Source organism: Chaetodon trifascialis, chromosome 6, assembly GCF_039877785.1.
Source record: "Chaetodon trifascialis isolate fChaTrf1 chromosome 6, fChaTrf1.hap1, whole genome shotgun sequence".
Lineage (NCBI taxonomy): Eukaryota > Metazoa > Chordata > Actinopteri > Chaetodontiformes > Chaetodontidae > Chaetodon > Chaetodon trifascialis.
The window spans coordinates 19,790,714-19,816,636 of record NC_092061.1 but is presented as its reverse complement, the minus strand read 5'-3'; the positions used below and the strand labels follow the sequence as shown (position 1 = coordinate 19,816,636).

At 39.6% G+C, this 25,923-nt stretch overlaps 1 protein-coding gene across 1 annotated transcript; it reads left to right on the top strand.

The window, feature by feature from the left end:
- Positions 1 to 3,017: 3,017 nt before the first annotated feature.
- npffr2a (neuropeptide FF receptor 2a) lies at positions 3,018 to 25,663 on the top strand. Its single transcript, XM_070965459.1, has 4 exons — positions 3,018 to 3,261; positions 9,716 to 10,050; positions 19,602 to 19,701; positions 22,197 to 25,663. The coding sequence occupies exons 2-4, from the start codon at positions 9,723 to 9,725 to the stop codon at positions 23,047 to 23,049; spliced, it is 1,281 nt and encodes a 426-aa protein (XP_070821560.1). The 5' UTR covers positions 3,018 to 3,261; positions 9,716 to 9,722; the 3' UTR covers positions 23,050 to 25,663.
- The last annotated feature ends 260 nt before the right edge of the window (positions 25,664 to 25,923 follow it).

Below are 25,923 nucleotides of genomic sequence, written 5' to 3'. Positions count from 1 at the left end.
CATCTGTTGTGCAATCTGCCTCTTTAAAGCTGCAGTGCAGGTCAGAATTTCAAGCCTTGGACCGTGGTGCTCAGGCATAGCTTCTAATGTAAAATGAAGCTAGAGGTCAGAAAGCGCAGACCTCTGCCAAGGCCAAGGGCCCACTCTGCTATGATAGGGCTGGGCGATAAAACGATAGCGATATGTCTCGCGATAGACATGTCATCAATATCAATAAAAAATGCGTTCGATAAAACATTTGATAATTTTTTTTCTTCTTCGGAAGAAACCTGAAGTTGCAAAGCGAGGTTGGTTGCATGAACAAAGGCACTCGCTCTCAGGTAACCGAGCAACATAGGGAGTAATTGCTAATCAGTGAGAGAGACACGCTAACACGCCAGTCATGTAACATTATCAAGTTCGGTTGCACCATCTCGTTGTCTCGTGCTTGATGCTCCGCGAGGAGTGAGATGAGAAATAGAAAGTGAGCGCTGCAGCGAGTGAAGAAACTGTCGATAACACAGGGAAAGTCAGCTCGCCAGTATGGAGTTTTTTGGATTTTATAAGTCGGACCGTAGTCAGACCAATGTGGTCTGTAACTTATGCAAGACTGTCGTCCCCACCAAGACTGGTAATACCATCCATCCATCCATTTTCTATGCCGCTTATCCCTTTCGGGGTCGCGGGGGGGGCCGGAGCCTATCTCGGCTGTCAGTGGGCGGGAGACGGGGTATGCCCTGGACCGGTCGCTAGCCGATCGCAGGGCAACATATACAGACATACAACCATTCACACTCACACTCACACCTAGGGGCAATTTTTACAGTCACCAATTAACCTAATGTGCATGTTTTTGGTCTGTGGGAGGAAGCCGGAGTGCCCGGAGAGAACCCACGCATGCACGGGAAGAACATGCAAACTTCACACAGAAAGGCCTGACCTGGGAATCGAACCGGGGACCTTCTTGCTGTGAGGTGTGTGCACTACCTGCTGCGCCACCGTGCAGCCCGACCGGTAATACCACAACGTCCGCCCACCGCAGCACCACCGCACAAGCAGCAGACCACCATGCAGAGGTATCTGCTTCAGTGCCTGATGACAAATCATCTAAAAGGCACAAAGACGTAACGGAGGCAGCGGCATATCATATAGCTAAAGACATGCTTCACTGAGCACTGAGGAGGAGCCAGGTTACAAACATCTCTTACATGTGCTTTTTTTTTTTTTTTTAACACCTGCAACAAAAATATAATTGAATAGATCATGTATGTTTAGAGTAAGAAGAGTGACTAAAGTTGTTCATATGTCTAGGCTGGTTTCATAATTCAGTCAAGTCTACCTCAGTTTCTGCTATGTTTCCAAAACACTGCACATATCTGAAAACATTTTATTCAGCAGAAGGTGAATCAGCTTGTGAACTTCCTGCACTAAACCTGCAGAAAAAAAGTTCTCAGGTTTCTCTGTTTACATTTTTACACTTTTTTTTAATATTTATTATTTGAGTGTTTTCCACGGTTGTGTTGACATTTCTTTTCTGCCGTGATAGCTGAGGGGATTATAATCAGAGGAGGGTTCAATTTAAAATAAAAATGTTTAAATTGAATGTATTTTTCTCCTGGACCTTATTTTAAATAGGTCATAAAAAATATCAATAATTATCGATATCGACCAATATAAAACATTTATATCGCAATAGAGTTTTCTGCCATATCGCCCAGCCCTATGCTATGATATGTAAATGTGCAAGCAGAGCCACTATATATATGAATGTATTAAAAAAAAAAATTACAACGTCACATTTGATATGCATGATATGTGTATATCTATGTTTCCATGGGCACACCTTAGTTTGATTAAAAAAAAAAATTATTAGAATTGTGGCAATGTTACATTATACAACTGTTCCCCATGAAACCACTGTGATCTGTGATATGGAGTTATTGTATTTCCACAATGGCTTTATTTTGATGCTGCTGATCTTTACTACCATCTATTGGATTTTAAGATGTATGACATTTATTCTGCCAAGGCCAAATGCCCTATGTCACGAAAAATAACCAAGTTTCAAGTGTATGTTATGTAGTACAAAGAGCAAGAGTGTCCGTATGTGGAGGAAGGTGGCATGGATGGATATGCCAAACAAAGACAGGAGATGGCTGTTCGCGTCTTGTGTGGAAACGAAAGTCGCCGTTGACACATTCAAAGTTACAACACATACGTAATAGTAATGCATCTTTTTTTCATTTTTTAAGTCACAGTTTTTATTCAATTACCCCCTGTCAATAAACTGCATGCTTTGGGTGGCCAGAGTTCATTTTAGTTAAAAAAAAAAAAAAAAAAAAAAAAAAAAGATTCTTGGTGGCGCAGCAATTAGTGAGTTGCACATACTGTAGCTACCAAACCAAAAATTAGGCCAAAATGGTAATTTAAATTGAAGATATACTTTCACTTGCTGTAGGCTGTACTTTATATTAATGTAGTTTAAAATACTTGAGCTAGGGGCTTGAAGTCAGCAGCCCAGTACTACAATGAATGATCAGTTATGAGCTCAGTTAATGGTTCATTTTCAAACTAACTGAATTTCTAATTTAATTGTCCTACTAAATTCTGGCACCTTGGGGGCTTCCACAGATTTGGGGTCAACAGCGACTCTCACGTGCTTCATGCTCTTCATGTTCACGTGCTTCATGTGCATCTCGGATGGAATTCACAGCCCTATAATGTGTGTGAATCCTCAGCCGCGTCTCGTTGCATTGCGCGTCACTTCTGCTTGTATTTGCAGTCAAATACAGTAACATGTGCGGCAGGAGCGCGCTGCGCGGCTCCGACCATCTGTGACCTGCCCTCTCAGCTATCAGCATCACATTAAACTTTTTTTTTTTTTTAAATAGCAGACCCTGGACGTTTCAGAGACAGCAGCTGTAAGAGATCAGGGGGATACCACTCAACCATTAGCCTGTTCATCAAGCTCTCATCCCCACCCCCTCACTCCCGACGTCAGCGCATCAAATACGGACGGGTCCGGCTGTAAATCCGCCACTTGCCCTCTGAGCGGCTGGCTGAGCGCAGCCTGTGACACATGAAGCGCTTCCCGGCGACGCACATGAAACCGGACTGATGCTGAGCACGGACAGAGTTTGACTCTTTTTCCCCCGCTCTCGTCTGTGCACTGCCTTTCTCTTTGTTTTACGTATGTCTTATTCAGAAGAAAGTGGACATTTTTTACTTTTCTTTTCCTCAGAGCACACAGCCCGTCGTCAGCTTGATTTGAAATAAACCAAGGTAAGACAAGTTCATTCACGTCACTGACTGACAAACCGGTTCAAATGACGAAACGCCAGGTGCCACAGGTGGATATTTCTCTGTGAAATCAATTTTCCAAAACTCATTTTCTTTGTTTTGCTTTAGTTTTTAAACTGTGAATCAGAGTCACTGCAGCCAAGAAATTGTTTGTTTTAGGCGACAAAGGCACAGAGTTTTCAGGTCACTAACTCAAGTGTTTTGCGCTTGTCCTGCTCTCCATCCAGCCAGTTTTCCTCCGCTCTGATGCGCAGATCTCCATTTGGACACAGACACCTCTTTGTCCAGGATTGCTCAGTCATGCGTGTGTTTGCGCGCAGTCAGCTGCTCAAGATTGCGTCCTGATCATTTTTTGATCAATCAATGATTTTGGAAACATTTTCCATACGCGTGTGGGAAGAGCAGCGACCGGCGCGCGCGCAAAGCTTGGCACAAATTGCACATCCCTGTAATCTCTGCGCAGGTCTCGCTTGCTGTTGGAACCAGAGAATCTAGAAAATATTCTTCTTATTGCTGCAGGGGAGAAATCAGAGGCAAAGCCAAATGATGTTTACCGGAATATAAACCTGGTAGAGGAGCGTCTGGAGGCATGATGAACTGCAGAAAAAAGACGGAAATACTGAAATACTCATTTTCTGGTGCCTCTTAGGAAAACGTATATGTATACCGTGAATGAGACTTTGTGCATGCCTTAGGCTCCAAACAGCCGCTGGCCACCTCATTTCCCTTCATACAGGCTGTTGAGCTGAAACATGGGAAATATTTAACTGGGGACAAGCATGTTGAGCAAAACCTTGAAAAATACATGCGGCCAGAACTCTAATCAAAATGGTTATTATATTACATGCTGTGAAGGAAGAAGCTGAACAAAGAAATTAAGTGCAGTCCAAATGGGATAAAGATTGCAGAGGGCTTGTGAACATGCAAATTCTGTGATTCTTCCTGTTAATTCTTTCTTTCTTTTTTGGGCTTAGATTTATTTTAAGTTTAGCTGAAGCTGAATTTCCTGCCAAGTGATGGATTATACATATTTTAAGATTGGTTTAGTTTAGGGGACAGTTTAAATTGTTTCTGAGAAAAATGAACAGTGATAGCCATATGATATGTCAAAGATCATGTTTTGTCATCTGTGGGACAACTGGAAAATAGATTCAAGCCCTGCTGCAGCTATACTGTAATCTGCTAATATTAGACTGAAGTAGTGTGATAACATCAGGATAAGAGCGTGGTTGACTGATCCTCTGTTGTTCTGATGATACGATTTAGTCGACATGAGTCACAGAGGCCTCTCAGGTTTGCAGCCCTGTTCAGGTTCAAGTTGGCTTCATCACTCTTAATGAACAGGCTGTTATGTTTGGATAATGAGGTTAAACTGACATAGTGGGTAAGGTTTCATTTATAAACTAATGATTAGTTTAACTCCCTTATGCTGCACAGATGAATCTTTGTAGGTCATCAAAGTAAAATTTCAATCTGCCGAAATTAAATTCCAACAACATAAAATATCATATTTTGTGATATTGTGCTGAACATAGTTTCTGTGGGCCTATGAACTGTTTGCATTACAGGGGAATATTTTTGCTAATTCCAGAAATCTTACATCTGGTAAATCTTTCACTCATTAAGTTAAACTGATACCAGAATTATGCAATGTTGTTCCTCTCAGGGTGGAAAAAACCTCTGAAAACCACCTTCAGACCTTTACTGGATGCTAATGATTTCCATTAAAGTGCAAAAATGACTGTTAGTTGGGCTTCAAGGCATACGCACATTTTACCACATAACACAGACACTGACATTCTGAGAGCGCAAGAAATGCCGCAACACAGTATGATGATTCCTCTTTGGTCAAATGATTGTAATAAAAATTGACTAGCTGTGGGTAAAGGAGGAACTTCCATCATATAGTCAGTGGACTCAGGAAGCAATTCACTGAAACTCATGAATAAAAAATAGATAAGGAGAAAGCCATTTCTTGTCTTTAGCAATCATGGCTTTCATAATCGATACGCAGATGTTGAGGTACATTTGCAAGATTGTGCTCTATGTATTTTATTTGACTGAGCTCATTGTATCTCTGTACATTAATAAAGAAACAGACTAAAGGGAATAGAAGGAGAGATAGTCATAGATTTATTACATTGCCTCACAGGACTATGCATTTCCATTTTCCTCCACTCCCAAATCAACAGTCTGACACTGTACCTCTCTAAAATGACTACATAGTAAACCTTACTATTGATTATATCCTTGTCAAGCATCAATAGGCACACTAACACTGGTAAATCTTACTTATTTAAACCCTTAGAAACATACACACAAAGCAAATTATTTTCAGTTTTGGAGAGTTTAATCCAGTGTAAGGACAGATTGATTATAAAATCATCTAATGTTGATGCTGAATCAGTAAGACGCCGTCTGAAACCATCTGTGATCCCAGGAACCACAGTTAAGATATCAGATTTAGCCCGAAAATGAAGAGAAATGGGGTGGACTCCCACAATGTGTCATGCATCACATCCCAAAAAATCTGATTCAGAGGAACATTGTGGACCTATCAAATCTGTGGGGTATGCACAAATCACATTTTAGGGTCCTCTATTTCCTGTCTGAAATGACTGATGCACAAGCTTTCTCTTCTTTTTGCTAAACTTTGCTAGTCTCTGCAGAAAATTAGCACCTCGGATACTAAAAACTCTTTGTCAGGGTTTGCTTGTGAGGAGTTCAGTCTAAAGGAGTTTCCCGGCAGTGTCTGCAGGACTCAGCAAGCTTGTTGAGAGGTTCAGAGAAAAGAGACTGAAGTCTCAAAAAGTGCATCATTTTGGCCATAATTACCCACTTTCACCTCAGTTTCTCAATTCTCTCTCTCTCTCTCTCTCTCTCTCTCACACACACACACACACAATCCAGCTTAAAGACTACCTACACACATCTACATTTCTATAAATAAGTAAAAGTGGGTGCACATTAAATAGCTTTCAAAGTCTTACTTCCCCTGTCCCTTTGTCACCCAGGCCATCCATTTGTTCAGTCATGTTTTATTCACACTTATTTTTTATTCAACTCATTTACACGGAGAAAGCAGCAGCAAGCCTATGGCACAATTTTACCAACTGTGAGGTTTATCTCCGTCAGTGACGTGAAAAAGGTCAGCATGACGGGTAAAATAATATGTGTTCCTTTATCTAAATGTTGCTGTTGTCCTCAGGCATCGCCACATAAGTAATATCCAATCATGATTACATGCAGTTGTAATCTGACATAACGAGCAAATTGGAACAGTGACCCTTGTCTGATACAAATCTCATATAATTTCACAGGAAGTCACTGCTGTTTATTTGCTCTTGACCCAGAGGAAAAACACACTTTAAAACACGTGTGCGCCTCAGAAGCAGCTGCCGGGGACAGAGATGGAGTTTACATATCTGAGCCCATTTGTTGTCCACTCGTACGCGACAGTAATTTTCTTTTTAATCTGGATGTGTCAGTTTCCAGTGGAGCTACAATGGAGGCAGACAGCAGATAATGTTCACAAGGATGACAGACTACAACTGTGAAAGAGAAACGGTTATGTAAGCAGCATTTTCCTGAATAAGACTTACTGTTGGTTATTTCAGTTTCACAATTCTTAAAGGAATTTTCAAGAATTTTAAGTCTGTAATGGAAGTTTTACTGTTTTTTCTACACATCGGGCAGTTTGACTGCTCAGCACCTCCCAGTGACGAACAGAAACTGATCTACTCTGCTGCATTATGTAAAATATCTGTGTTCAGTCATTTAGTGGGTTCTGGTTAATTGCATAGAAACATGAATATGAATCTGCAAGTACTCTATTCAACTACTATTCAAGTCTCTTAATTGGATATGATGAAAATCTTTGGACAAACCATGCAATTTGAAGATTTCACCCTGGGTAGTTTTTTTTTTTTTTTTTTTTTTTAAACCTTTTTTAGACCAAGTGAATAATCAATGAATTTAAAGTGGGTTTGCTAATATTAATCAGCTATAATTTCAACAGTAAACATCAGGTTTTGGTAGAAAACCTTCCTAATCAAAGAGCAAAGACTTGCGTCTTAACACTTTGTGCTGACGTTCAACAATCAAACAGTGGAAAATCAATCAAAGAGAGGCTAAGACACTTGTTTGCACCAAAATGCCTCACGGCTCTCCTGTTTCAGGCTGGTTGATTTTGGCATTGTTCTCTCTCTGCTTTTAAGTTTTCTCTCAAGGGCAAAAACACCTGCACTCTCCTCACCTGCCCATATGCAACAGATAAGCAAAGCTCCTTCTCTGAGGGCGAAGTAGGCACAGCAGGAGTATTTCATCATGAAATACAGGAACCTCTCAAATGTACTCAACATCACAGATTGATGTAAGAATAGATGAGGTGATGTTTCTGGTCTTTTCTGAATGTCATCATTACAAAGGTTCAACCTTTTTACATGTATTTCTTTGCTGAAGTCAGCTCACTGTAATGTCACTGTAGAACTTCTATTAACTTTCTAGTGACTTCATCTCTCATGTAAGGCTGCCACTGTAGTTTGACTGACTGACCTGTGCAGCATGTGTTCTTCCAAATGGCTTTCTCCTACCACATTAATTAGGAACATGTCAGAGATCTTAATGGCTGCTTTGGCGTGATCACTCAACTTTTGGTGTGAACTTGTCAATGTTCTGAAACGTACTTCTACTGTGAAGAAATGTGTTAAGAGCTGAGGCTGTGTCTGATTTCCATATAAGCACAGTGAACTCAATCAGTGCCATTAGCATGAATTATACACACTCACATATAAATCGAAACAATGGTAAGTCATACTGTCAGTAAAAATGACTTCCAGGTCAAACATGAAGTTGCATTCCTCAAGATCTTCTATACTAGTAATGGGTGAAATTACAACATCATGCAGTTAAATGCATTAAAGAAGTGGTTTGATAAAAACAAGTTATTGTTAAATCTAAATAAAACTAAACTCATGTTATTTGGGAATTGTTTTGTACAGTACAATCAAGCATTAATACAGGTAGATGGGGTTGACATCGTGAGGGTTCACGTAAACAAATTTCTTGGTGTAATTATAGACAAAAAAAAGATGGAATTCTTACATAAAATGTACAAAATAAATAGTCACGGAGCATCTCAGTACTAAGTAAGGAAAAACATTTTCTGGGTCACAAATCACTCCACATTCTTTATAGTTCACTAATATTACCATATTTGAATTACTGTGCAGAGATATGGGGCAATACTAATAAATGTACATTACAACCACTGTCTATACTGCAAAAAAGAGCCATATGGATAATTCATAACACTGGTTACAGAGAACACACAAATCCTCTATTCTTAAAATCTAAAACATTGAAATTCACTGATCTGGTTCATTTTCAAACGGCACAAATCATGTATAGAGCAACAAACAACCTACTCCCAGGAAATATTCAAAAATTGTTTTTTTCAAAGAGAGGGGGAATATAATTTGAGGGGGGAACTGAAATTCAAACTTCTTTGTGCTCGTACAACATTAAAAACATTTTGTATTGCTATATGTGGAGTGAAACTATGGAACAAACTGTCGGTGGAGCTAAGACAAAGTCCAAGCATGAGCACTTTCAAACAGCAGTACAAACATATGGTATTCACAATGTACAGGGAGGAAGAAGGGTGTGACAAACACTAGGGTTCTCACATATTGTTTGTTTGCTTGTTTATTTGTTTATTTATTTTTCTCTTGTTGGCACAGGCAAATATGTTTATCTATTGTGTGTGTGAGTATGTGATCACAAAAAAAAGCAGGATACACATTAATTATTAAGTGGTGAAGGGGTAGGATTAAATAAGCTTTTGCTCCTTCCTACTTTTTGAACATGTTAATATTGTTTCACTTGTTTTTTGATTTTGCATTGCCTTTACGTGTTCGAAATAAAGCATTCATTCATTCATTCATTCATTCATTCATTCATTCATTCATTCATTCATTCATTCATTCATTCATTCATTCAGAAACCAAACCACAGCTGAAGGAAAGTGAATATTGGACTCAGAGTGGACACAAACATGTATCCAAATGATTGATAATATTGCTGTTGGATGTGTAAATAAGCAGCTTTTGCACAACACATTTTCAATCAACTTTATAGATGATAATACAGTATGGTGGCGTCCTGTTTTCAATTTTCAGCTCCCCTAAGTCACAAGTGACATCAGTAAATGGAGGTTTAAGCTTCAATATTATTTTTCTTTGTGTGTGTGTCACTCTCTTTTGGTTAAAGAAATATTTTTCTTCCTTCTTGTAACCATGAAAAACTAATGGGATTTCTGTCTTTAACTATAAAGTATTTCTGGAACACCTGGCACTAAGCATTAAAGCATAAGCATTGACGTATCTGTTGTCCTCATCATGCCTTCAATACTCTTGTATTTTTTGAAATTTTTCAGATTTAAAATGAACGAAGGACTTGAGAACAACCTAACGCAACTGTATGACAACTGGACATTTTACAACTCCTCCGTGGAGTCCTTCATACCCAGGAGCAACATCACCTATGTTGGATTTTACCTGCATCAGCCGTCCACAGCAGCCATCTTCATCGTGTCCTACCTGCTGATCTTCCTGGTGTGCATGGTGGGAAATGGAGTGGTGTGTTTCATTGTGCTGAGGAGCAAAAACATGCGGACTGTCACCAACTTATTCATCCTAAACCTTGCTGTGAGTGACCTCCTGGTTGGGATTTTCTGCATGCCCACAACTCTTCTTGACAACATAATTACAGGTGAGCAGGACAGGAATTTGATGCTTTCAATGTCTTCTGATGACACTGGGGATTTTTAGCACAGCTGTGATAGAGGCGGAGCCATCATTCAGTTGGTTATTGGTTATTTTAACATTTTTACAGCTCTTGTCCCTATGCTCAGACAGCAGTACATTAAACATGTAATCTGTGAAAAAACAAAAACAACAAAAAAAAAACGGCTCCATTGGTCCCACCTACTGCTCCGACTGCGATTTGCAAGAACCCACCGTGCCCAACAACAAAACAACCAATCAGAGCCAGAGGAGCATCTGAGAGCATGTCTGACATCTGTCAATTAGTACTCACACATGCTGCGAACCGCCCCCTTCCTCCACTCACGCTGCCGACTGCCGCTCAGTCAAACAGCTCTGTGAGAGGCGTCAAGAGGCTAGTCAAAGCTATGGCGGAGCAACAGCCACCCGCAAAGGAGAAACTGCCCATACCGCCGCTGCCAACAACAGCATATACAGCTAAAACAACAAATAACCATAAAGCTAATATGGTGATTGTTACAGTAACACTCCGCAGCAGTATGGTATGTTAGCGACTGTGATATAGTGGCTGGGCAGAGTTAGCTTGTTTCCGATGCTAAGGCTAATGTTACTGGTTGTCACGGCAGCCACGCAGACGCTGCAGGGAGGAGGGGCTTGGAGGCAGGGCATGAGTGCAGCGGAGAGGGAGGAGGAGTGAAGTGGAACATGTGTTGGTTCAAATTTTCAGGTTAAGTCTGCTCTCTTCTCCATCTTATATACTGCAGCTTTAACTGTAAAACTGCTGTGAAATTTGTCATTCGTGGTCTTCAGAGGACAAATGTAGTGTCCCCAACTGGTCAAATTTCCCACATATTCAACAATTAGGCTCATTAAAGACACAAAAATTCTAATCCAATATCAACAACTGTTATATAGATTGCTATTAAATTTGGTGTATTTGTCGTAAGATATTCATGGTCTCCAGGGGATGAATCCATGTGATTTTCCCTCTAATGCCACGAGCAGACTGATATTTGTAGATTTTGAGGTTAACTGTCTCAACAACTATTTTATGGATTCCCGTGAAAGACATTTAAGTCCACTCCAGGATGAACTGTAACAACTTTGATGACATCCTGACTTTTGATCTTGCACCATGAACAGGTCATTTCAGTTCATGGAATGATATCTCATAAACTAATTACTTAATTGCAGCCTCAGTTGCAGTTCCATGCTAAAATGGTGTGCTAATATGCACCAAAACCTTATCAACAAACATCTGTAATTAGTAGAGAGCAATTTGTGTCAAACATCAGCAAGTAATGAGGGTCTAGACCAGAAGCCTTCATTCTCTGGAGATGCAAATTAGGAGTTAATCAACTCAAATATCTTGAAATCTGAGCCTAAACCTTTATTCTTAATCCCTTATAAATGATATTATTTCAGTCACTGCAGGGCCACCTTCATTTTTCACTTTACACTCATATAAATATGGACAGCTAAGGCATTCACGGCCATCCCATGAAGCATGGACCTTGCTACAATCATGGAATAACCTATTGATTTCTTTACATCCTGGGGCCATCAAAAGTAAAGAAGGTTCAGAGGAGTTGACTTTGTGGTTCGTCATGGAGGCGTGAGTCTTCCCTGCATGCGTGAATAAAACAAGGGATTTTACACATTATGTTGATTGAACTTGACAGTTGGCTGTTGATGACACAAATCTGAGCAATTCTTAAGACAAGTGATCATGGCTGCAAATTCAGACTCTTCGTATAGGCTGACTACTGTAGCTGCAATGCCTTCTTAAGGGATGACAATCAGTTTCAGTTTAAAAACAAAACAAAAGTCAATGAAAACCAGACTAATCATTCAGGGTGACCTAAGTTTCCGCTGAACTAACTAAAACTAAGACTAATAAAGTTGGGCCGAAATGTATCAACGTGTTCTCTGGCTTTCTGAAATCAGCTAACTAAACTAGCTTGAAAATATCGACAAATGTAAGCCTCCGAGTACATCTTTATTTTGTTAGCGAAAGGAATGTCAATTGAATGACAAAAGAATTTGTTGTGATTGCAGTGAATGTGGAGCAACTAAATTTCCTTATTCACCCCCAGAGATTTTTTTATGATTAAATCTATAAACAGTGCACTCAAATGGTGCATCTGCTCTTTATGGGTTAAATAATAATTCTACACCAATTATTCATCTATTGCCACTTCATAAGAGCAACAAAAATGGTGTAATGAGTCATTATTGTCTGGATCAGGAGACTGTCAGACCCTGACATGGCGGGGAAATCCAGCTGGCAGAGTGCTTTGTACAATTAAATCCCTGCTGCAGTGACATAACAAAAGATGGACAGCTTGCAGCTACCAGAAGTAAACATGAATGAAAGCTTATTAGATCTGCAGTCGATAATCGCATTTAGAATCATCCAAAGTTCTATAAAAACCTCTCCTGCTGAAAGCATCCATCTTCAGCTGTTGAAGACACTAGTGAGCAACAACAGCTACACTGTTTTCTTTTTTAACCCCAAATATCTGTCAGAAAAAAAAACAACGGTATGCAGATGTGTAAAAATTAAAATGTCTTATCTAAGTGAAATCTACAGCAGAGTTCACCTCTGACTTGTTCAGCAACAGACTAGATAGCAAGCTCTGAAATCAGCAGAGCACAGAACACGACCACTGATGTTGTCCAGTCCATAAAGACGTCAGATCAGGAAATGCTCATATTGATACACAGCTAGCACTGAGCTAAGGATTCAACTAAAATTCTCATCCTTAATTAATCCATCATTTCTTTTTTGGATAATGTAGTCTGGTCCATGAAATGAAACAGAAACAGTGTTTGCTCAACGGCTGACGGTCCGTGTCTCAGACAGCTTACAATCCAATGCAATTACATTTCGTTACTGACCATGGCAGCAAGAGAGACTATAGACTTGTGTAAATCGATTATAGGATTTTATATTACCTTCTCAGGATTTTGTTGAGGAACTAAGTTTAAGAGTGGCAGGTCTTAAGTTTAAGACCTGCCACCAACAAACGTTTGGTATTTCTACTTGATGATTAGTTTAATGAATTACTGAAATGTGTGACTGTGGGCCAAAGTCATGCCAGTAATAAATAAAAAAAAACCAAAAGGCAACAAAATATTGGATGCACATAGACAGTTGTGTGAACTGTGGGGTCAGAGGTAGACCAGGACAGCAAACAGATGAGATTTGGCAAACAAACATGATGAGCTAAACATATAACTAGGGCTGGGCGATAAAACGATAACGATATGTCTCGTGGTAGACACATAATCAAGATCAATAAAAAATGCATTTGATAAAACATTCGATAATTTTTTTCTTCGTTGGAAGAAACAGCTGCGAAGCAAGGTTGGTTGCATGAACAAAGACACTCGTCCGCCAACGTCCAACAACATCTGCAACTGCAGCACCACCGCACAAGCAGCAGACCACCATGCAGAGGTATCTGCTTCAGTGCCTGATGACAAATCATCTAAAAGGCACAGAGACATAACAGAGGCAGCGGCATGTCATATAGCTAAAGACATGCTTCACTGAGCACTGAGGAGAAGCCAGGTTACAAACATCTCTTACACGTGTTTTTTTTTTTGTGTTGTTGTTAACACACTTGCAATAAAAATATAATTGAATAGTTCATGTATGTTTAGAGTAAGAAGAGTCACTAAAGTTGTTCATATGTGTAGGCTGGTTTTATAGTTCAATCAATCTTACTGTACTGTCCATCATGTTTGTTTGTTTGTATGTTACAGATGTCAAGTTCACCTCAGTTTCTGCTATGTTTACAAAACACTGCACATATTTGAAAACATTTTATTCACCAGAAGGTGAATCAGCTTGTGAACTTCCTGCACTAAACCTGCAGAAAAAAAGTTCTCAGATTTCTCTCTGTTTATATTTTTACACTTTTATTTACATTTACATTTATTATTTGAGTGTTTTTCATGGTTGTGTTGACATTTCCTTTCCTTTCTGCCTTGATAGCTGAGGGGATTATAATTAAGAGGAAGGTTAAATTAAAAAAAAAAAAAAAGTTTAAATTGAATGTATTTTTCTCCTGGTCCTTATTTTAAATAGGTAATAAAAAATATCAATAATTATCAATATTGACGGATATAAAACACTTGTATCATGATACAGTTTTCAGCCATATTGCCCAGCCCTACATAAAATACCCGTTTTATCAGCAATTGTTGAAGGCAGTTGGCATTTTACAGTTCTTTCAGAATTTATTTGGGTCACTTCAAATTCAAATTTATATTTTGAACCATTTACCTATTTGCCTAGGCAGTGAATTAAAACACATTCAAACTCCTCTGATAGTGTCAAGAGGGTTTTTTTTTTTTTTTTGTATTTGGTGCTCAGCCAATTCAACTGTTGGACATGACTCAGATCAAAATACAGCATGTGTCTGTTTAAAGATCCCACAGGTGCCTGAGCTTGTCTGCAGAAATCAGAAAGGCACCGAACTGGAGAGTATCAGACATCTTCAGAAGTACTGGGACAGCACAGAAGGCTTCATCAGAGGAAATAACAATAATAACAAAACTATTTTCTAATTAAGGTTGATCTGAGATGGGATTTTAAATACTCATATGGTTATATTAGGGTAGAATGAGAAAATGAAAAACTTTGCCTTGCAGTTACATTAGCATGGCTGCTAAACAAAAATAACCTGATGCACCAGATGGTTTGTTACACAGAACCATCTGGGAAGTTGCCCATTGGCAGGCAAGTTGACCAAGAGCGGGGCATCTAGATTTTGTAGTCTTATGAGACATTTGAACCCACCAAAACTTGATGGTCTCAAGAGAACGCATTAAGTATAATAACAAAGGTGGTGGGATTATCGGTTCAGTGGACTCTGTGGTGCAGACTGCCCTTTACCACAGGTTGTAGGATTGTGTTCTGGCACTGGAAAACAACAAATATCGTTCCTTTTAAAGAATGCCTTGGTGAAATGTCTAAGAAAGCCAACTATGAGCAATTAATTTCTAAAATGAACAACAGACAAGAGGCATATTTGAAAATATGAGGCCCCTATATCAATACATTATTGCATGGCTACTGAGGGAGAAGCTAACAAGGTTATTGTATTTAGAATGTTCCGATCATGAGATGGCTTGCTTTGTATGACATGCTGTTCGACATCAAGAGACAAATGATGATATGACTGGGGTGGGAGGTGGGACAGACAATGCTACCATATGTAAGTAGTAGAAATACGATAGATTACAGCGATTCCTGCTCGATAAGTTACTTTCATTGCGACACTTGAGTGATAACTAGACGATGACGATGATGATAATGGTGATGTTAGCCCAGTAAGGTATTTCCAATATATGTGAGTGGTGGTCACAGATATGTAGGGGTTGCAACATCATGTCAAGCTCACCCCAGACACATTTACTTCTGGCTATGCGAGTAGCAGCTGTGTGTTCAGGAATTCTCATCATTATTATTATTTTTTAGGACTTCTGTGGTTGTATTCATTTTGATGTGGGTGTGTTTTTTCTGGTTGTGATGTGTGTGTGTTCTGTGTGGTTTCACTTTGTTTGAAAACTAACAGAAAACTTAATCAATAAAATTAAAAAAGAAAAGGGCAGGCACTTTGAAAAAATACTTGGCAGATGATTGGATGAACTGTTTATCACTATTTGCCGTAGGCTAACCTCAACCAATCAGACAAACGAATCAGTGAAACTCTTGTGAAGCCAGTTGGGAGAAAAGCAAAAACTTATTTTTCATCAAGAAAAGTCTTGAGTGCCATTCTTTTCTCTTCTTTCAAATTTGAGTGGAGACGTTTGTGTATCCATGTTGCAGAACACTGAATGCAAATTTACAATAGGGACAATACTTGTGGGATCTGAACCTCTGCCCACTTTGCTAGGCATCAATGGATGGGAAAAATAAGTACTTGTACTATAAAAATGAACATGCTCTTAGTTGCTTGTTTGAGAAGGATGCACTGTTTCGATGACTTCTAACTCATGCTCCTGCCAAACCTCTCAGTGGCTTTGAACAAAAGCATCTGCAAAACAAATGTAATTTATTGTAATGCAATGCACAGCAAGAAAAGAAAAGCACACAGCAAACCAGAAACAAGAAAAGCTTCAAGTCCCCTTCAACTCAAACGTGTTTCTTATAATGGCTTCACTTCGATGTTTGACCTTCACTGTGCTGAATGACATTTGTGCAGAAGATTTTCTGAGCTCACCATAAATCTCAGTTTACAGTGTTTGAGTTTGGAAGCCAATCGTGGTCCAGTATGAAACTTACAGACATGTGATGTGGGATCTTCAAATCTGTGATGTGTACACTAGCCGTGTTTCCATTAACACATTTTTATGTGCATTTTCAACAAACACCACATCCTTGTGTACTTTAAGACCAATAACACTCTGAGGCAGAAGCTCGTCCACCCCATTCACACCATGTCTCACCCATTAACACCCACTGACCCATTAACACCATGAGTCATGTGACCCTAATGACTGACATGATCACTGGGTGGGTCCAGTGATCCTGCAAGGGGATAAATACCTGGGACTCCCCACCAGTCAGTTAGAACTGAAGAAGCCTCTACACCATAGGCCATTCCAGTTGACTGTAGGTCATAGAAGACCTTCATCAGGGGAGACCAAAAAATGAAGGATCACTGGCTAAAAACCCCAACAGTGCTCTTTTGCTGCAAAAGGAGATCCTACTGGAAGCACAACAGTTAAACTAGCATCTCTCAAATCAGAGCAGAGTGGGAGTAACAGAGAAAGTAATACCAGGAAAAAAAGTCAAGTCGTGTCAGCCTAAATTTGCAGACCAGCACATTAAAGACCCAGACAGCAGGAGGTGAAAGACTTTCCGTGTCTCAGAGACGATAACTGAAGCCACTCAGCTGTCCCACGAAGCACAAAAAATTGTGCAGAACTCATCACCAGTCTACTAGCATCTCTACCAGAAAGCCGTGTGATGACAGCCTCATGCTGTGTGGTGATTTTCAGCGGCAGGGAATGGGACACTCAATCAGCCAATGACATTTCACAAGGCAAACAATTCCACTTTAACAGGACAGTGATGCAGAGTGTACAGCTGGATACTGGACATCAGTCATAGGGATACATGTGGGTTCAAAGTACATCTTCTAGGCTTCAGTGCCTTCAAAGACGTGATTTCACAGAGGATTTAAATCTCCTCTGGTCATGTTTATCAGTGATGTGACAAGTTTGCCCTTCTGCCTCAGAGTGTGTGTTTGTGGGTTATGTTTTTCATGAAAAACCAACATGCGGGATCAGTTACACAGAACATTATGTGTGTCTTTCTGTCACTTCGTCTCTGGTTGCAGCTATATGAGCTTCTTGTTTGGCCTCTGAGTGCTTTTTTGAGACAGGCAACTAGCAATCTGCCATTGTCTCTCCAAGAAAGCTTTCATCTAATGGACTGTCAGGATGTTTACAGCTCATGATGCTAAATTGACAATGATAGGGGATTCGTCATCTGCAGCAATGCATATTGGCCCCCAGCAATTTGCAAACCACATGAAAGAAACATCACAAGGGGATGAAAGCAGCAATGTCACAAGTGTTCTCCCTATCTACCCAACATTGATCAGTTTGTTTTTTAAGAAGTTATTGTGGATAATGGAAGTGCGTATCACACTGTATAACTTCAAGCTTAATAAATAACACATTCGTTATATCAGCATCATATTAGGCCACTACTATTTAAAAACTTTTATATATTTTGTGGATAGAAATGTAATAACTGCACCATCCCTGTGGGCTGTGATACACGACATGCAGTTGGTAAGCAGCTCAAGATCCATCAGAGACTTAGGCCATGGTAATTTGTGTTTTCTGCCCACAATGAAGAAGGCATTTTTGTTGTAAGTGCAGGTTTCAGTTTTGAGAAAGGATTAAGAAGCTGTTTGCATCTCAACATAATACAGACAAAGGGAAAAAATGCTCTATGTTTTTTAAAGAAAGAGAAAGAAGTGTAAGAGTAAACAACAGGAAAAGAAAAAACTAGGGAGCTGACGTCTCAGTTCATTGTTACTTTCACCATCCTGTTTTCTAGAACATGCATCGTCCCACCTAACTCCCACCTCCACAAGGCTTCCTATGGCAATGTTGGTCACAGAGACAGTGAGTTGAGCTTGATGCCAACATATCATCACATAATTTACATAATCTATAAACAAGCACTGTGTGAAATCAGACTGAAGAAATGCCCAAGTATTCTTGAAGATTAGACCAATGTATCTCTTGAAACTCAGAGATGACTTCTCAACCTTAAACCTTCTGAGTCAACTGCAACATGATTGGACTTACTTTGAAAGGTCAGCAGTGAGGGGGATTGAAGTTCAAATAATTTGAATTTACAGCAAATGCAGGGAGGTACAGTAAATCAGGGCAGTGGAAGCAACCAAAGTAGTGCTGCCATAAGCTTCAACATCATCACTCTGTACTGGAAAGAAAGAAATCAAGCTGACACAAAGCAAACCATGTGCAGAACATCTAACAGACTGACTACTAACTTAAAGGTATTTGTTGTTAAATGTTTATCTTCTCAAGGGGCTAAAACTTCACAAATGTATGCATGTACCTGTTTGCATGTTTCCTCAACTACACAGTGAACAGATCCGTGCAGATGGCTGCTGTCTTATTCAGTCTGATCTTATAATGTGAGTGAAGCCAAAGCACTTGTAAACATTTGTTCTGGGCACCTCTCTGTTGTGCTGCTTCATGGCAGCTGGCCAGAGAGACTCACCAGAGACAAGTTCAAATCTAAACCCATGTCAACACCTGAAATGCAAAAGGGTCTGCTTCCATACAACAGCTACCACTGACCTTACCATAACCCCAGAGCAGCCCAGACTTGCCTGCAGAAGAAAAACTGTTCTGCAGTGTCAGTCAGTGATCTGGTTCAGAAGATTATTGAGCAAATGGAGCCGCGACACAAAATGATTACAAGTCTCAAGCTCAGAGATAACCATGGTGATATTATCAGGAACAAATTTCATACTTTCCTCTCTTCAGGGCCACAGTAAATATTGCACTACCCTTTTTAAGAGTTTTCTCTCTAAAATTGTGGTAAAATTACCACAAATTTCTTCCCAATCACATTATAGTCTCCCTTGCCACAACCAGTGTCTTAATTCTGTTTAATTTAGTTTCTTCCTCACACATACAAATAATAACTACTGCTATGAACTCGACAATGCTCTATATGACCAGTCCACCTCTATTATAACATTTTATGACAATTAAGCACAGGTATGTGTCACAGAAGCTGGGAGATATAATCTAATCGTCACCAGCAGCCCTTATTAAGTTCTGCTAAGAAAGGGACTGTTCCGCCTCAAGACATTTAGATATATTATGGCAAATCCCTTGAGCTGCTCCTGTGCTCCGATGTGTTTGTGGCTGTGAATCTGTTAGAGTCTGAGTCCTTACATGAACTGCTGTTTGTCATAACGTGTTGTCTGAGCAGTAAATCAGCTGACTGCATCTCTCCTGTTACAGGATGGCCTTTTGGAAGCCTGGTCTGCAAAATGAGCGGCATGGTTCAAGGGATCTCTGTGTCAGCATCCGTCTTTACTCTGGTCGCTATTGCTGTTGACAGGTACAGTGGCTGTATTTTACTACTACATGTAAAAATGCTTCCTCCAGTAATGGTTGAATGTAATAATTATTTGGTCATTATTTGTGGTCATGAGCATTGACCACAATGCTGGTAATTCGTTGGCTACAATAAAATCATCTCAAAATCGGGCCAGAATCGTGTAGTGTGATCCAGGCATAAATGAACCTCGACTTTATAATATTTTATACTTTAGAATAATTTATAATATTTTAGCAGATGTGGTTCACAGGTGTGTTTCCAAGATCATGAGTGACTCTCCATGCTCAACTCAAGACAATTAATGTTTACGAGAGCTATTTGCTATTTGGCCTTTTTACTGTATTTCCGGCACTTAACGAGAAAGACAACTGACAAGAATTGAACAGTACACATGATACTTTTCCTCTTTTGAATGATCATACTGAATCGCCCATATATTACATATTTAATCGCCCTCTAACCCTTTGGAAGCGGCGGCAGGGCTGCACATTGGGGAAAAACAGTTTGGTGCTGACAACAGGGCCCAGTCAACACACATCTGCTGGAGCTACGACAGCTCTCTGAGCTGTAAAAATGCCTGAGCTCATATTTTATCATTGCCTGGTCCTCAGACACTTGATGTGCAGTGACGTCACTGTTACAATTTGTAATCACTGGAGGGTGTCTGCGCCTCTGGAAAGGACGGACGGAGTTTGAAATGCTTTGACATCCAAAAGTCAGTGTCGTCCTACATATCTATCAGACATGTGATTAGAATTAGATTTGAACGGCTGAGATGTTAAAGAGCTCTCTTTCCAGCCCTTTTTGCCAGCATTTTCATGCACAGAAAACCAGATCACTTTGCAGTCTTAATTACTGTATTTAACCTGCTGTGACCTGATTGCTTTCATATCATTATTGATTACACCATTATTCTAAATACTAGGTTGGGACGACATCTCGTAATGACCAACAAAATCCCCCCTTTTCCTCTATTTTCTAACTTCAGCGTACTGCAACACCAACTGTAGTCATTCAGAAATCAATGATCATTTGGGTCTTGGTGTTTCTGCATGTCTGGGTTCTTAAACTAGCAATGACAAGATTCTTTCTCAGCGAGAGCTGAAGTCAAACCACCTCCTGCCTAACATGGGAGTAACCAGTTTTGGTCTCAGCTGTAATGACATTTTCCATCCATGGAATGTTTGGAACTGATCCACTGGCAAAATGCGACTGATTCAAATCGAGTTTTAACAAGTGTTTTTACTTTTGATTTTTTTTTAGTATTACAATTGCATAAGCAATTTTTAAGCAAGGGTAATATCTTATTAGGTCAAGTTTTTGAAAGCTTTTGTCCTTCGTGAGCTTCCTTCCTCGTGGTGGTTGATCATTTATAACTAAGTAAATTTATCCAAGTCATCTCCTTCATTACAAATTTGAGGTACACTTTACTTGAGATTTTGTTGTTTTTTACTTCAAGTTTTTGTGCTGATTTGAGAGCAAACATACCCACCCGCACCCAACATATACATTTCTGAACCATTTTTCTAAACCATACATTTCTAATAAGAGCAACCGCAACAACAACACAAAGACAATAGAGCAAGAGGCTCCCATAACAGCATTCCATTTTCAGACTCCCTGAGCCATGTTCCTGGCTCTGTGTTTATTCTCAATGTGATCTAGATGCATACATATTTTCTTGTGTTACAGCGTCAGAACAGTTTCTCCAGGTTTAGTGAAGCTTTTGTTTGTAAAACACAATGTCACAGTGAAAGTAAAGTGGAGTTGTTTACAGAGATTCCACTGCAGCAGGCTTGACTGTGACAGACTGCCATGAAACACTGCTGCTCATGCAAATGGACATATAGAAAAGTCAAAATCAAAGCGTTTATTGTCAGATACACAGTTAAAAACAAGTCCTTTTACAGAGAAATTCTTCCTTTGTCCTTCAGGGTGGGGTGGGTAGAGGTGACGGTAACAGAACAATCCTTGAAAATCTCAGGCATTCCATGAGCTATTCATCACGATTTGGCTAAAACAGCATGCGGCGTCTCTGTGAGTCTCTTTGTGTACAGATAGCGTGGACATTACAGTAGGTTGTAAGGGGGTGTCGGGTTAGTTATGCTCCTATTGTTTTGAAACTGATTTGCACACTGAGGAAAAAAGGAATTTAAAGTCAGTGTTCTTTATTCAAACTGAATGTATTTCTAATCCTAAAGCCATGGAAAGCCATGCATTTGCTTACATTTTTTGTTCTTTGTTTTTTCAAAACAGCAGTTTTTTGCGTGTGCATCCTTTAGATGTATGACCCTTAAGTTCTCGAAAACTTCCTGTCCCTGTCATCAGAGCCTGGCTGTGTCCCTTTATGAATGCTGTGAATGAATGTTGTGCCATTTAAAGTAAATCTTCCTTAATGTCACTCATGTTCCAGTGGGGCAGATATTTTTAAAAGCAGGTTAAATGTCAACATGCAGCTTCCTTATCCAGCCTTTTTTTTTAAAATCCTTTTGCAGATTCAGATGCATTGTCTACCCATTCAAGCAAAAGCTGACCATATCCACAGCCACCTTGATAATAGTCATTATCTGGGTTCTCGCCATATCCATCATGTGTCCCTCTGGGGTGATGCTACAAGTGACCAAGGAGCAAACCATTCGGGTGCTACTGGGCTATGACAACAAAACGAGCCCGTTTTATTGGTGCAGAGAGAACTGGCCAAACCAGGAGATGAGAAAGATTTACACCACCGTCCTGTTTGCAAATATCTATCTTGCTCCTCTTTCCCTCATCGTGATCATGTATGCCCGGATTGGCATTACGCTTTTCAAAACAGCAGTTCCAACGGGAGGAAAGCCGGGCCATGACAACCGCCACACTGTGTCAAAGAAAAAGCAAAGGGTGATTAAAATGCTTCTAATAGTTGCTTTGCTTTTCATCCTTTCCTGGCTTCCTCTGTGGACCCTCATGATGCTGAGCGACTATGCCAGCCTGACTGAGCAGCAGTACAGAATCATCAACATTTACATTTACCCCTTTGCCCACTGGCTAGCCTTCTTCAACAGCAGCGTCAACCCCATCATATACGGTTTCTTCAATGAGAATTTCCGCAGAGGATTTCAAGCCGTGTTCAAGTTCAGCCTGTGCACCGCAGACGGACAGCGAAGGAAAACCTACTCGCACAGGCTGCAGGGAAACTCTGTGCTCCCAGCTAATAATGCACAAACCTCCCTGGAGCCTATTTCTCTCAACAGCCTAGATAAGAACACTTCCAGGCGGCTCAACCATGTCACTGAACAGGACTTGGTCATGGAGGACCTGGAGAAGGCATCTTGCAGCAGTGGGGGTGTGACAGCAGTGTCTATTTGACCAGAAACATAGAGACCATCTTCTAGGTGATGAGCAAAGGTGCTCACATTTCCAGAAAATTGCCCTCATCTTTCTAACTTAAGTGAACCACAAAGCTCATCCGAATAGGTGAAGCTGACATTTATGTATAATTTGTCTGCAGCAATTTCGATATTGCCACAAAAAGGACAAAATTGACGAAAGTGGTATGGAAATCAGTAAATTTTCTCTTTGACTGTCCCACACCACTTAAAAACAATTAACGCAGCAAGCTACCTCACAGTGTTTGCTCCTTAAACAAATATGTGTCTGAAAACTTTCAAATCATCAATTTGAAAAGAGTATGAAAAAAATACTCATTATTGTTGTTTATCTTTACTTGTCACCTTTAAGGCACATAATGTATGTTGCACATATTGTGCCGTGTTAAACATGGAAGCAGATTGTGCTGTTGGAAGTGTAGTTAACGAAGGGAAAACAAATTTTGTTGGCAAATGCATAGTTAATCAGGATTGGTTGATATTGCATTGATAACGTGCTACTGTCCTGCTCCATGACATACCTTATAAAATCTGTATGTATACATGTATAAAGATGCATCAAATATGTGTACTGTGATGTTTGCAGAGCAGATTTCAAAAGAAAAGTCATTTAATGTCTTTGCAGATTGGCACATTAGATGGAATGAACCTCTACCCTGCCTTCAGTATTATTCACTACCATTGAGAATCAGAAGACTTCAGTGCAGTGGCAGAAGCTGAATTAACAATCTTTCAGGTATCTTGGTTATGGTCATACAGTACTACGGCTTGTACATCCACAACTGTTTTTTTTATTTTAGAGAACAAAACTCTGCAGCAGGCATGGAACTGATCAAAGCTTTCACTTTGTTAGGTTATCATCCCAGCAGCTTGTCTACCTTCAGAGAAAGAGCTAACCTTCCTCTGGCAAACATAAGGTACTTCAGTACAGAAATTCCATAATGAACTCTTGGCAATAAAACTCAGGCTTTAGCCGGTCTGCGGCTTGCAAAGTAAATTATTGTGCTGCTTTTTAGACTATTTATACTGCTATATTGCATCAAACTTGTCTGTACTTGAATAGTTGAATTTACACTGCACTAATGAAGTTACTTGATCATTTTCTTACTTCTTCAAACTTTCTTTATCCACTGAAACTTGTTTTAAATGTGCAAATGTACCAGTTTGGTGAAGACAGTTTGGTTAGCCGCTGCTCCTCAATGGCGTACAAAAAGATCTTATTTGTCTTTCTGAAAAGTTGAAACGTGTACCTGTGGTTTTCTGTCCATATTACAGGATAAAGTCGTCTCTTATACCATATTGGCTAGAAAAGTTGAGATTACACATTAGCATTCAATGACAACATGAGGTTGCAATGAGGTTGAGGCAATGAGGTTTTGACAGCATGCCAATGGCTAAGATTCACCATACTGATTAATGAGCTAATTATCCCTTGGTATTCTTACTGTATTGTTGGAGACCAAGGCAGAGGCTACGGAAGTGGTTGCCAGGAGCTTTTAACTTAACATCTGCCTTGTCGCTTTGAGAAATAAGTTCTTTCTGTGAGTCGACTTCAAACAACCTGTACAGCTGCATCAATCTCAATGACATTTTCCTATCCCTATTGTCTGCCTAAGGTCCACAAAGGTGGCATCACTATTCTAAATTCCACACATGGCTCCGATTGCCTCAAGTTTGTTTCAAACCAGGGAAAACAGCTGTCAATCAGTACAACAACAGACCCATCACTGAGAACACAAATATTGCAGACAGGGATTCACATACAATGGCACACAATGTAGAATAGGGTATAGAGGCTGAATGAGGCAGCTAAATGAGATGCTTTAGGTCTGCTTTGCTTAAACTAATGTCTAATAATTAATGTTGATGATTTGTTAGTATAAAATGCAAGAATCTTTCATTACAAAGCTGCTACTTGAAATTGAGCAACCCAAAGGACACACTAGTTAGATTGTCTCAGCGGATTAAAATAACGTTTTTGAGCCATTAAAATTGTAGTTTTGTTTAATAATGACAGATCAGGCATGTATATTAAGCAGGAAACCAGACAAACTGTGCACACAAATGGGACACTCTTGTGCAGAGGAGAGAGAAAAGCTATGATTTAATTGGTGTGAGACATCTAATTACAAATGAACTTTTTATCCAGGCTTTTATTCTGAAATCTGCTCTTTAAACATGTACATAAAAAGGTGTAATGATGCAGAATTTAGTATGAATTATTCATGAATATCTCATGAGCCTGTTACGAATGTGCCATGTAACTCAGATAAGTGTTTGCTGTCATTTTATTTTTATCCCTCTATGAACAGTCTTGTGCAGTGAACCCGTACAGTAAATGGGGAAAAACAGAGGGCGTCCATTGGCCCCAAAACATGTATTGTCTGCTGTAAGTATGTGTTACTGAGTCTAAAGCTTTGATTACAAGTAATAATGTGCATTTGTTTTTGTGAACTGATTTAGGAACATTTTTGAAGGATAGTGTACTACGCAACCTTTAGTTCAAAGTTATTTTTCATACTTAAAATCTCTCGCTGTTGGTGGGGGCCATTTTAAAAATCTGTATAGCAAATATACACAAAAAAAGAGAAAAAGGGAGAAAATGAAGAAAAAAAGAATAATTAGCAACGGCATCTGCTAATTTCTCAATCCACACATTCATAAAATAACTTACAAGTGAAGGTTACGAAAGGCTATAATTGATAAGATATACTCTTCGGAGGTCCTTAGCTCTTTGTGTACAATGGCAGCAAACTAGGGATCCTAACCTGTTCATAAGAATTTTTTTTTCTGAGAAATCTTTCCTGGGAAAACTGCTTCATTGAAAGTATTCAAGGTTTATGTTTGTAAAAGC

What these genes read in the sequence shown, in the direction of transcription:
- npffr2a (XM_070965459.1), top strand. Translation starts at nt 9,723, where the DNA reads ATGAACGAAGGACTTGAGAACAACCTAACGCAACTGTATGACAACTGG. An exon ending in TCTTGACAACATAATTACAG is followed by an intron (nt 10,051 to 19,601) that starts GTGAGCAGGACA and finishes CTCCTGTTACAG; the next exon opens with GATGGCCTTTTGGAAGCCTG. An exon ending in GTCGCTATTGCTGTTGACAG is followed by an intron (nt 19,702 to 22,196) that starts GTACAGTGGCTG and finishes ATCCTTTTGCAG; the next exon opens with ATTCAGATGCATTGTCTACC.